The 14,195-nt window shown below is 36.4% G+C and overlaps 1 protein-coding gene across 1 annotated transcript in view; it reads right to left on the reverse strand.

The window, feature by feature from the left end:
- Positions 1–507: 507 nt before the first annotated feature.
- Positions 508–14,195, reverse strand: part of efhd2 (EF-hand domain family, member D2) — a 34,993-nt gene continuing 21,305 nt past the window's right edge. Inside the window, exons 2-4 of the mRNA XM_049485744.1 lie at positions 3,035–3,182; positions 2,808–2,942; positions 508–1,461 (exon numbers count right to left, since the gene is read on the reverse strand). Coding sequence (XP_049341701.1) covers positions 1,330–1,461; positions 2,808–2,942; positions 3,035–3,182 — 415 coding nt within the window. The 3' untranslated portion in view covers positions 508–1,329. The remainder of the gene's footprint in view (positions 1,462–2,807; positions 2,943–3,034; positions 3,183–14,195) is intronic.

Genomic DNA, 14,195 nt, shown 5'->3' on the forward strand with positions numbered 1-14,195 from the left:
CCTTCACATTTCTATGTAATGCTCATTTATTGATTGCCAATTACTGCAACTGTCAGATGATTCCATATCAGAGCATCCCTGCATAATATAAACACTTAATTTTACGCATGTGTGCAAGCAAACAGCATAAACACACTTATCACTGTCAGCAGAAGGGCCAGCGAGCGACATTAGCTGATCTAATACAGATGCAAACAGGGGGAAGATTGTCAAAACATCACAGTGACCGACCATGCAAAAATAACAATATAAAAAATACACCCACCACAACCACAGTCATCACACATGCACACACTCCTAGCCCCTCCCAGCCACAGTGTAAAAAATACCCTCTCATACGAGGTCTGAGCACGTTCTAAATGATCTCAACAACAACGTTTGCTGTCTAAAAGGCTTTGCTGTGCTAAGCTAGTTAGCAAGGATACCATGGAACCCAGTCTTTCATGTTGATAAGGTATGATGCTGGATACAGTGCACAAGAGGAATACACTGGACTGGATGCAGCAATTTAGCAATTCTGTTTAATATTACATAAAAGTACAATTTAAAACATACAAATCTTTAAAAAAATGTTTTCATATATTAAAGGGACAGTCCGTAAGTTTTGTGCATTTGGGGATTTGGAGACCTCTCTGGTGAGCATGTGCAATTACACAGAACATGTGGAGGAGTACTTTTAATGCAGGCTAATCTAAATAAACTGCAGTGTGTGAAATACTGTCAAAAAGCAGAAGAAAAGCAATTAAACATTAAACAAACCTACCAGACCACTCTGATATATTTATTATAAAAACAGACACTGCAGAAAGGGTTGTGCAAATATAGCTATTCCATAAATTACAATATATATTTTTCCCCTCCCAACTCTTGAAATACTACGGTTCTTTTAGTTAAAAAGAAAATACAAAAATCTTAGGGACTGCTGCTTTAATATCAAATCTCTTTATATACCCTGGTGATTTAAAAAGGGAAAATAAAAACCCACATGAAGTAAAAGTAAAAAAAAAAAGAAACAGAACATATGAAAAGCATGTGAAGCATCCAGTCCAGTGTGGAAAGGGCAGAGCTTCAGAGATCTGCAGTCCACACACAAATTCACAATCCATGCGAGAGGAGCATCAACAGCATTAATCCCCCATCACTCAGGAAATGAACTGTAGTGAACACACACCTCTAAAAGCGTTGCATAGTATCTCTGCTAAGAGCGCCCTGTCAGACAGACGGTACAGAGTCAGACAGACAGACAGACAGGGGGATGAAGAGAAGGGTGGGTAGGTTGATGGGGAGGGGAATGTGTTAAGCTGAGCTCTGTAGATGAAGTGAATCTGGTTATTTGAAGGCCGACTGCAGCTCTTTGAAAGCAGCTTGTCTCTGTTTCTTCTGCTCAGCCTGTTTCTTCTTCTCCTCCTGCTCGTTACGGATCTCCGCCTCGAACCGGTTCGATTCATTGATGGCCTGGACCTGCCAGAAGAAAAACACAAAGTTTAACTCTATATAATACCTGATACAACATTTAATGCTACATTACATCCTTTTTAAATGCACTATACTGGTCTAGATCTGCTTAACCATCCAGCTTACCACTATAGGGAATTTTCTACTTGGATGACTGCTGATTTTTAATATGTTTGATATGGTTAAAACATTAACCAAGTAGAGTCTTTGTATTTCCAAAACAGCAACTTTGCAAGAGGAAAAAAATACATCTTATTGTTCAATTTAAGTCAATTTATACAGATTTTGAAATCATTTTGGAGCACGATTCTGGTCTTTATCATGACATAATAACACAATATAAAGAAAAACTGGCAAATTCAAAATTTCACAAAAAGTTTTTTTTGTGCAATATTTAGTGTTTCAGAATGTTTGTATTATGTGAGTCTGCAGTCACTGCTTAAAAAATCTAGAGGAAACTCTGCTCCTTGTTTATGTAATATAATTATGTAGGCAGAGTGTACAAAATAATGAAAACAATATATATAGGACCTAATTACTGATCATTTTATCTTCAACTGTCTGTAACTGTAGGTAGCAGTGGGCGAAATATGGCCCTAAGATAAAATATCATGACATTTTAGAGTATTTTTGGGATAATAATGACAAAACATTATACTTATTTTATTTCATATAGAATATATTCCTAAAATTAAGTACAAAAAAAAATATTTTTAGATAAATAAAATAAAATAAATAAATAAAATAAGTGTAAAAAAATAAACAATGTTAAAAAGAAAAGTGCAGCATACTTAATGCATGCATATACACTGCAAACATAAACCATTAAAAGTAAATACAATAAAAAAAAAAACATTACAAAATAGACTTCTATTGCTATTAACATGATATGCAGGGTTTTATTGTGTCAAAATGTTTATGATATCATTGCGTATGTTATGGTATATGTTATGCCACACCCCTATTTGTAGGTTTGCAATAATAAAAACAGGGTTATTCCATTAAATAGTGATTTCAGAACTCTTAGAACTTTATGAATATAAAGTTTCATATTCCTCTATTTTGTTATTTCAGTCATTTCTTATTTTATGCAAATAAATTCTCTAAATGACAATATTTTTATTTGGAAGAAATGTTGTCCGTAGTTTGATTTAGAATGAGTCTCTTGTTTTGTATCCATGATTAATGTATTTTGCCTTTTTAGAGATGTTAAAATCAACAGAGTAAAGGACATTATCTGAACAGATATTGAATAAAAGATGCAAAATAAGGATAAAGGTTTGGTTTAAAAATAATTTATTGTTTACAAATAATAATAGATTCTAAAAAGACAACAAGAATTAATGTCTTACTTTGGCTTCAAAGAAGGTCTTTGCTCCCTTCACTCCCTCTGTGGACACATCGATTTCAGACAGGCGAGCCAGCACATGGAGCCCACTGTCCTCGGCCAGCTCCCCCGCTGCTGCCTTCCTGAAGATCAGCAGAAACTGAAGAAAACACAGGAAGATCATTATATGATCTGATATCCTCACAGTACATCCATTTAGCTCAGAGGCCTTCAGTCTTCTGACTGTGTTACCTCTCTAAAGCTCAGCTTGCCGTCCAGATCCTCGTCCACCTCTTTGATCATGTTCTTCAGACCCAGGTGAGTCTGGGGAGCTTCCAGCTTCTCCATCATCAGCTTCAGCTCCATCAGATCAATAAAGTTATCCTTCTCAGAGTCGTACCTGAACAAAGAGGGAAAACAAGGCCCTTTTAGAATAATGTCAGGATGTAGAAAATCACTATTGAAGTGGACAAATGCTCCACAGTTCAATGCATCAAAACTCCTGATGTGGTCTACAGGGGGCAGTAGAGGATAGAAGCTTGATAATAGTAATAACTTGCAATAAACTTGATGACATGCCTGTGGAGATGAAGAGGAATAATATCGTCTTTCTTTAAAATTCTTATTTTACAGAGATCTCTTGGAGGAAAGCTTGGTCACTCCCTTATAAAGTTTTGTATTTATAATAAAATTAGAGAAGTACATTTTAAAATCCTGCATAATAGCTATCCATTTAATTAGAATTAGAATAGTACATTTTGCTCCAAACATCCAGAAAAACTAGAGCATTTATTTATTATTTGATAATTATTTATATTGATAATTATTTATTATTCAGAATATTTTTGGAAAGCTGTAGATAAATATGTTTTTTAATAAAGTGAATTACAGGGTAGATATAAAATGTATAGATGTTATTTGTGGTTTTGACTAAGGTCTTCATCAATTTTACTTTGAATCTGATGATCCTCTTTGGAAAATACTATCTGCAGAAATTATTATTATTATTATTATTATTATTTATTTATTTATTTTTTTTCTTTTTGAATGTTTTTCTTGCTGAATTTAATGTGTTTATAGAGTAAAAAAAAACAGCTGTGTCCACTTTTAAGTACATGAGGGAGTTAAATTTGCTGGTTGATAAATGGGATGTGTTGCCAGTATAAAAACTGTTTTTTTAAAACCTTTTTGGTTGTATGTGATTAATTTTTTTATATTTTTAAATTTATTAATTTTCTTGAATGTCCTCATTTGTATTGTGATGTTTTGTGAAATCTAATAATACATAAAATAATAATAAAAAAACACAACATCCTCTTTCTCTATCTAGGCCAGTTAACCTGATCACACTTTATCTACATTTATCTACTGACTGAATTAGAATGGTTCCCTATGGCATTTACTTTGAAGGAGATTTTATCAGCACAGAGCATTTTCATGCTATTATTACATGCTTTCCACCTGTTTGGAAGGATGAACAGACAGATAGTCAGACACCTGTACAGAACCCTGTACAGCATCGATTTGGTTACATATAAATTGTTAAAATCAATGTAAAGAAGAAAATGACTTTTAATATACATATATCATATATGTCCTCCTGAGACCCAGACTTTTTAATTTTATATGTATTTTTAATTTCTAGCTACTTGTCATTACTAGGACTTAACAAACATGTGCTCATATGGGGACAGTATTTTTGTGGCTTTCTATTATTTGCTAAAAAGACATTCTATATGAAGATAAAACATAAACATTGGCCAGGTAAAAATTCTAATTAATTTTATTATTGGTCTGGCTGTAGAAACGTTTGCCTGGGATTCTCACCATCTTTCTTAATCTTAATCAATTAAATCAAGGGTTATCATGTGATCACTAGTATGGTTGGTATGTGCAGTGTCCTCCATATGAAGCCAAAGTGTCAAAAAATTGAAAAAAATTAGGCATCATGATGCAGAGAGGCAGAACTGTAATGTCCCCATTTGAGGACGCAGGGTCTCAGGAGGATAAAGAAAGAATTATGCATGTGTTTTTTGCTACTGTGCTACTTTAGCCATTAAAATTGAGTTTTCTTTTCTTTGTAATATTTATTGCAATGTTTTCACCAGGTTTTACCAGAGATACTATACTGTAAGATTACTGTGTGAATCATTCAGTCACTGTAAATCAGTAACCTAGACAGTAGCTAAAATAATATGTGTTATTATAATAACTGCCTGCTGTACATTTCTTGCTTTGTCTTTGTCTTTTTCAAGGTCTTCTACACTAAAACACAGAAATAAAGACATTTACTAACTAAATAGTAAATAGTAGCTAAATAGTAACTAAATAGACATTTACATAACTAAATTCAAAGGGAACACTGAGACACAGACATAGACACATGCACAAAGACAAGAGGGCAGAGAGGCATGAACAGTGGCATTTCCAAAGGGTTGTAAGAGCATGCTGCGGTCTGTGACGGCCTGTGGACTACAGAGTATGCAGTGTGTGAGTGAGACTGGGAAGCAGTGAAATCAGGAAACGAGTTAAGTAAGAGCCTCTTCCTCTCAGCTATGAACCACACTATCTATATGTGCATGTTTGTGTGTCTGTGTGTGTGAGTGTGTGTTTATACACAGTCTAGTGTAAGAATAGACCCAACAGATAGTTGGCTGATCTAAAAGCTGATCTAAAACTTCCACAGTCGACCCGGTGGGAGTTTAGCTATTCTATCTTGGCCTCTACATGCACTATATTTAAGCTATATGTATAAATTTACCCATTTCTGAATGACCAGGGAGAAGATGTATGTCATATACAGTCATGTTCTTTTTTTCTACTATATATGATCTAATTTTCACCAGCCCACATTCAATACAAATTAGTCAAATTAGTCTTCTTCCAAATCACTTAAACACAAATGTTTACATTACTTGGCCAGGTTACACTCCCAGACTATGGGAGTAAAAATCACACATACCGTGGTATAAAAATACATAGTTATCATGCTGTGCAAATCTCATACTGCTACCAAAAACATGATCATGTATGGCATGCGGCCCCGCTCTTATAGAAGCACTCCCACAACCTCAAAAACACACAAACTCCTACTAAAAAGGCAAAAAGCAAATTTTCCACTGTCCTGCTGTTCTCTACAGTCTACAGTCTCTAACCGGCCTTTCTGAGATTGAAGGAAAGCTGCAGCGCCTCCTTAGATACATTTTTCATATGCAAACAGTAACTCAGTGCAGAGACTCAAATTTTAAGGGTGATTTATTAATACAGAGGTATGAGAGGAGGAGGAGAGAAGGTGAGGATGAGGGGAGGAGAGGAAGAGAAGATAAGAGACGAAGTGGAAGAGAAGAGGAGGAGAGGAGGAGAGGACTACAAGGGTTAAACAGTGTGCTCAGTATTACTGTAATTTTCCTGCTGTACTCTACAGTTTGACAGGCTTGTATTTATGGTGTTAACTACTTAGTAATTATCAGCACACCGGCAATTACACACACAGACACACACGCACAGACACACAGACAAGACACACACGCACAGAGATTGACAGTTAGAGACAGACAGACAGACAGACAGACAGACAGACAGAGAAAGAGAGAGACACACAGACAGACACATGAACAGAGACAAAGCAAGACAGACAAAGACAGACAGGCACAGAGACAGAAACAGACAGACAGAAACAGAGACAGAGAGACAGATATACATTCACAGACAAATACAGACAGACAAAGAAAGACAGACTGATAGACAGACAGACACAGAAACAGACAGAAAGAGAAAGACTGAGAGACAGAGACAGAAACAGACAGAGGGAAACAGAGACAGACAAAAACAGACATACACGCACAGACACAGGCAAAGACAGACACAGAGAGACAGAAAGACAGAGACAGACACACAAACACACAGAGAGAGAGAGAGAAAGATACACCACAATTGTTTGGTCTTTTCCCAAATAATTTTAATGATCACATAATACACATCTCTAACATTTTTTTTTTTTTAAAGCAAGTAAAAATTAATTTAGGCTGTTTCATCCATGCAGTGGTCAGAAATGTGGTTGAATGAAAAATGTGGGATTGGTATTTGGGATTTGGCAGAATATTTATTTTTTGTTTTGGCCAAAAGTGAAGGGGGGGAAAAATGAAAATTAATATGCATCAACTGTTACCAACAACCACCAAAAAGTACTCAAGTGTGCAGAGAAATACAGCAAAAATCACAGAAAAAGTATTTCAGAATTTTATCAACAAAGAGAAATAACAAAAGCAGCAAAACACCACCACTGTACACTCTCTCTCTTTCTCTCTCCTCCATAAACCCCCTGACCTTTCCCTGCTGCCACAGCTGTTAACAAACACCCTCTGAGCACATGTACCCTCAGCAGACCAGTATACCCCCAGTAATGGGTATTTCTCTCCCAACATCTCCCCACACACACCCACCATCCCAGAGCACACTCTTCATGAATATGGAGGCTGTACCCATCTGCCCCCACAGCTGGCAGCGGCTCTATTGTCTGCAGGCACGGGACCCCCGCTGCCGTCTCACACACACACACACACACACCTATAATTCCCCTTATTAACCATGTACTGCACATCTGATCACAACCCATATTAATTATTCAGGAGCAGATGCAGAGAGACTGCAGGTTCAGCTTTCAATTAATCATTAAATCAACGGAATCTGGCATGTGTACCAAATCTGTGTGTCCAAAAACCGAATTAGAGCCTGTCAGTAGTTAAGAAAAACACATTAGCTGGTGTACTAGTGGGAAAAATATAAAAATTTCAACGTTTTGCAACGTTCTAAGACACAATGTGCTTTGTTATATTTTTATGTATTATATTTACATTATATTTATTTGTGAATAAGTAAACTAGTAAAGGTCAAAATGCACAAGCAGACCTTTCTGGTGAGAGAGCATGTGGAAGACTTTTAATGCAGGTTACTGTAAATAAATTAGTGTATGTGAAACTGTGTTTTTGAGTTCATCATTTTATATATAGTTTTTTCTATTTTTTTATTTGTGAAATCTGTCAAACTGTAGACAATGATTACGTCCAACAAACCTACAAGACCACAGTGATTTCAGGGAACTGATAACATTGATTAAAATATTTACTAATATTACTGCTAATAATTGAAAATAAATTAAAATAAAATAAAGGAACTGCTGCTTTAACCTGAACTTTATAATGGTTTGCTGGTTATGCTGGTTTAGCATAGATGTCCAGCGAAGACATACATTTAAGACTAGGGGTGGAAAATATGGCCCCAAAATAATAATCACAAACTTTTATGATATTTTCACGATAAAATATCATGTATATCAAATTGGCGACATGACAAAACGCTGAACTAAAAAAATATATTTTGAGAACACGCTACTGCGACAAAAAGAAAATGACATTTTATTATTGTATACAATAATGATATAGCACAACGTTAGAGATATTTAAAAAAAAAAATGCAAGAATTGTTTTAAATTATATTTGTAACAGAAGTCAATAATCCAGAATGTCATGATATTAAAAACATTAATCCTGGCTATATGGAAAGAATTTGAAGTGCATTATTAAAGTAAAATTAATGATACTGGGCAGACACAATCTGTCTCTAGTAGATATATATATGGGGATATGACAACAGTGTGAATTTTTCTTTTGTTTTTTTTGTGATAATTAGGGGTGGGTGATATGGCACAATATTTCACAATATATTTTCACAATATTTAAAAATTATAGCACTATTATTACATACAATACAATACAGCACACCCCTAATTGAGACAGTTAAAATACATCCAGTACTGTAATTAATGAAAAACACTCATCAGCCAATCAGACTCCATAGCTGAGGGTGAGAGCATGAGAAACCTTGTTGTTTATATTTAGTCATGCTTAAAATACTTGAACACATCAGATAAACTACACTGCTCTGTGGTAGTGGCTTATTTGGTCAGCAACTCAACGGTGTAGAAACAAAACTCCACCACATCCCTCCAGTGAACTAGTTCTTTATTTAATATTTTACTTCCACAGTCTTAAATAGAAGTCTGAAAACAAACACAATACATTACATTTTTACACAGAACAGATTCCACAGTCTGCAGGTAAATCCTGTGAAGGTGAGAATGGCTCCCACTCGCTCTCACTCTCCCTCTCTAACCGTGATCCACTCTCTGTTTATTGGCTTTAGCAGATTACTGCCTGCCCTGGTTCTTCACTGTGCTTTTAATGAGAAGTGTCACTCTGAAGGCTAAACCTCGAGCTACGATTACAGCCAAACCAGGCCTACTGAAGGCTTCTTTATATTCTGTATCTGCAGATCTAAAATAAAAGACTAAAAAAGAGATAAGAAGTGCCACAATAATGTAAAACACCTGTTACAGTCCAGCAGGCTAAGCGCTGCCATTATGATCAGGTGATCACCGGTTCGAATCCTGTTCATGTAGTTTGCCATCAGCTGCCGGAGCCCTGAGAGAGCACAATTGGCCTTGCACTCTCTGGGTGGGTAGATGGCGCTCTCTCTCCACATTGCTCCTTAGGGTGATGTTGATCAGCACAAGGCCTCTGTGAGCAGATGTATCGAAACAGAGTCGCTACGCTTTCCTCAGTGTGTTAGCGCTGTGATGCTACTCGGCAATGCTACAGCAACAGAAGTTCGAAAAGAGGCGGAGTCTGACTTCACATGTATCAGAGGAGGCATGTGCTAGTCTTCACCCTCCTGGTGTTGGGCCATAACTAGTGATAGGGTCCATTCATATTTCTGCATTTCATTTGTAAATCAAGAGATCAGAGTCTGGAAGAAAAGTGGAGAGACACACAGTCCAAACTGCTCGAGGTCTAGTGTGAAGTTTCCACCAATCAGTGATGGTTTGGAGAGACAGGTCATCTGCTGGTGTTGATCCACTGTGTTTTATTATCAAGTCTAAAGTCAGTGCAGTTTTGTTTTCCCACAAAACCTTACAGCACTTCATGCTTCTTCCCTCTGCTGTCAACTTTTATAATTTGGATTTCATTTTCCAGCAGGACTTGGCACACTTCCCACACTGCCAAAAGTTCCAACTCATCTTAAATAATTCACATTTTCTGAGACACTAATTTTTAAGTTTTTAATGGCTGTTAGTCATAATCAACAACTTTAAAAGAAAGAAGTGTGAGTTTCACATTTTTAACTGAATTACTGAAATAAAATAACTTTTCAACGATATTTTAATTTTTGGAGATGCACTAGTACAGGTATATAGATAATTAGAATTAGCGAAAAGCTGGCAGCACTGAGGAGAGTACTCAAAAAGCAAATACGATACTTTAGTTAGCTTTTTTTTAAGTGTTTTGCTCTTATGCTGATTTTACCTTCATGTTCTGCTGCTCAACACGTCCATCTCAGAGCACAGTTTTGAGGAACATGATGGCACAACTCCATTATGACCAAATAAGTCTAGAACATGATGATTGAGGAAGCTGAAGCAATTAGCACTTCCTCATGCAGAGCGCCGAGAGAAGTGCAGGCAACAGAAAGCCTGGAACTTTCCAGCTGATTAAAACACAGAGCTGATTCAGAGAGCACATCCTGTTGCTGAGTCTGACTCCAGTCACCTGACTAAGCTGCTGATTTAGGGTTCCTGTCAGGCCTTTAGCTGCTGTAGTGGAAATACAGTAAGTGATATCTGAATAAGGTTTCTGTAGGACAGGAATCTGAGAACATGTACAGCACTCTCTGCTTAGAGCTGTTCAAAGAGCCACTGAACACAAAACCATATATATTTTTCATTAATAGCTGAAATGTGTTCAATTGAAATAATGAAACATACCAGCCCTGCTTAAAAAATTAAGTAAACATTTCCTAAACCTTAAAAAAAACGTTGGTTCAACTGTGCTATAGGTGAGGATGATGTTTCCTTGTACTTTGGTACGCAGACTCATCACAATATGCAAATTAGTAAATCAAAAATACCACCCCCTGCTGTTGTTCAACCATCTGCGTCTCATTGCTATCACAGGCAAACTGCTACTGCTGCAGCTCAGCTAGGGCTGCAGCTAATGATTATTTTGTTTGTTGACTAATACAATGATTATTTTTTTCGATTAGTCGATTAGTCAACGATTATTCTGCCATTTCGTCCATCTTTAAAGGATAGAAACAGCTGAACATGAGATTTAAAAGGCATTTAAATGCCTGGATGTTGTTTAAATGTGGAATTTACTGATATTTAGTGATGAAATGAGTAATATCTGTTGTGTTTGGGCACTTTTGGAGACAAAGACTAAGTTGAGTGTAAACTGTGTGAGTGAGCCATTTACCCATCTACCATTGCGATTCTGTCCCCAGCACTTTTTGTAATGTTACAAACAAACAATTAGTCGACAAATTTAAATAATTAACCTTGTCAATTATATAGACTAATCATTGCAGCTCTAACCTCAGCCAATCAGCTTTCCATATTGCACCTCCTCTAAACCCATACATCACCCATTGTCCCAAACTACCCCTGCCATTTTTTTTGCCTTTTTCAGATGTGAGCTGAGGGTAGAGTCAGATAAAATCAGGGGGTTATTGCCCTTTTAACGTCTGAACACAATCGGTCATTGACCTTTACTGACCACATGAAAAAAGGTCAGTTCAAACAACCCTGCTCTGAACCTCCTCAACTAAACAAAGCTGTCTCTGCACTTCCTGATATTTCCACATGATAATACCGAGCCTGTTATTTCTATTCTTGACCATCCGCCTTTTCACACAGTGAGAAATGTTTATTTTCACATGGTTTCACTGTATTTGAAGGAGTATGAATGCAACTCTGGACAGAAGAGGCTTTGTACTCATATACAACATCTGATACTTCTGAGACAGACTGAACAATCTCATGGGTTTTAAAATCAAGATAAGACTTACGATGGTCAGCCATAATATTACAACCATCTGCCTAATACTGTGCAGAGCTCTGACCCATCAAGACATGAACTCCACAAGACCTCGTAAGATTTCAAGTGGACCCTAGCACATTATGGCACTGATATACTGATAAAATGATACTGATACTTTAACAACAGGTTTGTTTAACACATTTTGTTAAAAAGAATTTATCCTCTTTTGTTCGCCTAATTGTTTCTACTGTCCAGGGAAATCTTTCTACTAGATTTGGGAGCATTGCTGTAAGGATTTGATTGCATTGAGCAACAAAAGAAATACTAGTGAGGTCAGATGTTAATTAATCCCCACCTCAACGAGACCATTAAGAGAGACCATTAAAAAATGATGAGTTGCTTTGATTTTGCCAAAATAAAAACCTCTGGAATATAATCAAGAGGAAGATGGATGATCACAAGCCATCAAACCACCAAACTGAACTGCTTGAATTTTTGCACCAGGAGTAAAGGCATAAAGTTATCCAAAGCAGTGTGCAAGACTGGTGGAGGAGACCATTCGAAGATGCATGGAAACTGATTATTCCACCAAATTTCTGGATTTCTGGACTCTTAAAACTTAATAAATATGAACTTGTTTTCTTTGCATTATTTAAGGTTTTAAAGCTCTGCGTCTTTTTTTTATTTTAGCCATTTCTCATTTTCTGCAAATAAATGCTCTAAATGACAATATTTTTATTTGGAATTTGGGAGAAATGTCTGTAGTTTATAGAATAAAACAACAATGTTCATTTTACTCAAACATAAACCTATAAATAGCAAAATCAGAGAAACTGATCCTGAAACTGAAGAGGTCTCTAATCTTTTTCCAAGCTGTATTGAATCTAGCACAATTATTGTGTCTAGTGATCCACAGCTCTGTGCTAGGGAGCTTTATACCCCACTAGCCCACACCTGGCATTAGGCATGGGGCAAAAGTTTATGTTTATCTGCTTTAGATACTCTTATACTAACTTATGAGTGTGCATTTACACATTAGTGTCAGCAATGAGGGAAACAGTTTCCCAGACAGGGATTAAGCCTAGTCCTAGGCTGTTCAGCACTACAGATTTTCCGGTCTCAGGAACTGACCCGTAGTGCATATCTGTACATTGTTCTACTTGTAAATAGGTCTACATGAACTACACCAAGACTATATTTCCCTTCATTTAATATTTTGCATAGTCCAAAGCTAGGCTTAATCCATGTCTGGGAATCTGCATATTAAAGCCATAACTTAAAAGAAAGTCAAAGAATCTTATTTATTAACATACTAATATAAACTTTCTCCTGTCACTGAGCTGCTGTATCTATGGCCTCAGTGACAGAGGCCAGCAGCACCATCTCAAGAGAAGGTTATAAATGAGTGTCTGACCACTCCTGCAGGGAGTAACAGAATGTGCGGAATGCTTCCTGCCAGTGAGATGGGGCAGATTTCTGAGAAGGAAAGACGGAGCGAGAGAGAGAAATGAGGAAAACATTTCTTTAAGACGAGGAACTTGAGTAAAAATAAGAAGGAACAGGACTTTAAGGAAAGAGAAAGGAAACGAAAGAGGAAATCTGAAGACAATGACGAGAAGAGCTGCAGAACCTGCTGGGCACATTCTGGTTCTTAGAAGGCTGCATTAGGTCTTTTCTGATTAGAGCTGGAAAGATCGATATCGTCTGGCTTACAATCTCTAATTTTGTTAATCCTGTAAACTAAGGCTGGACAATAATTCAATATTAATATTTCACAAGAGAAAAATGTTCCAGTAATGCTGATATGGTTAATAAACATTTCAGATATTTCAATACACATTACTTACAGTACTTGTAACTGACTGACGTTCATTACATTACAAAGCATTAGAATAATCTGAAAAACGGGCCAAAGAGTGTAAAAGCGAAGCGAGTGCGCAGTTTTAGCGCAGAAAATCAGGCCAAAGAGTCTAAAAGCGGAGAGAGTGCGCATTTCTAGCGCAGAAAATCGGGCCAAAGAGTCTAAAAGTTGTCGTAATTAAGGAGTTTAATATTAAGAGACATCATGAAATGAAACATCAATTTGAAAAATCTTAGTTTACACAACACTGTCAAAGATAAAGATAGTAAGTCAAGTAAAATGGTGTGTAAATGAAAGTAATCAGTCTGTGGCCCGTGTCTTCAAATATATTTCTCCTTCTGGCCCCCCAACAAAAAAAGTTTGGACACCGCTGTTTTATCCTCTTCAGTAAAACACAGATTAAACATCAGCTAAGTATCGCAAAATCACAGCATTGAGATGTCATCGTTATCATGGGTAACATGATTATCATGGTAACATTTTTGAATATTGTGAACAATATTATACCCTAAATATATCGAGCCATATCACCCACCCCTAATTATCATGGTACTACTTTTTTACTGTTTTTTAACAAAAGAAATATTCACACTGTTCTCATTTTCCATTATATAGCTACTAGATACAGATTATATCTGTCCAGTATCATTTATTTTATTTTAATCCTGGATATATATAT

This window comes from Astyanax mexicanus, chromosome 12 (genome assembly GCF_023375975.1).
Source record: "Astyanax mexicanus isolate ESR-SI-001 chromosome 12, AstMex3_surface, whole genome shotgun sequence".
NCBI classification, from domain to species: domain Eukaryota; kingdom Metazoa; phylum Chordata; class Actinopteri; order Characiformes; family Acestrorhamphidae; genus Astyanax; species Astyanax mexicanus.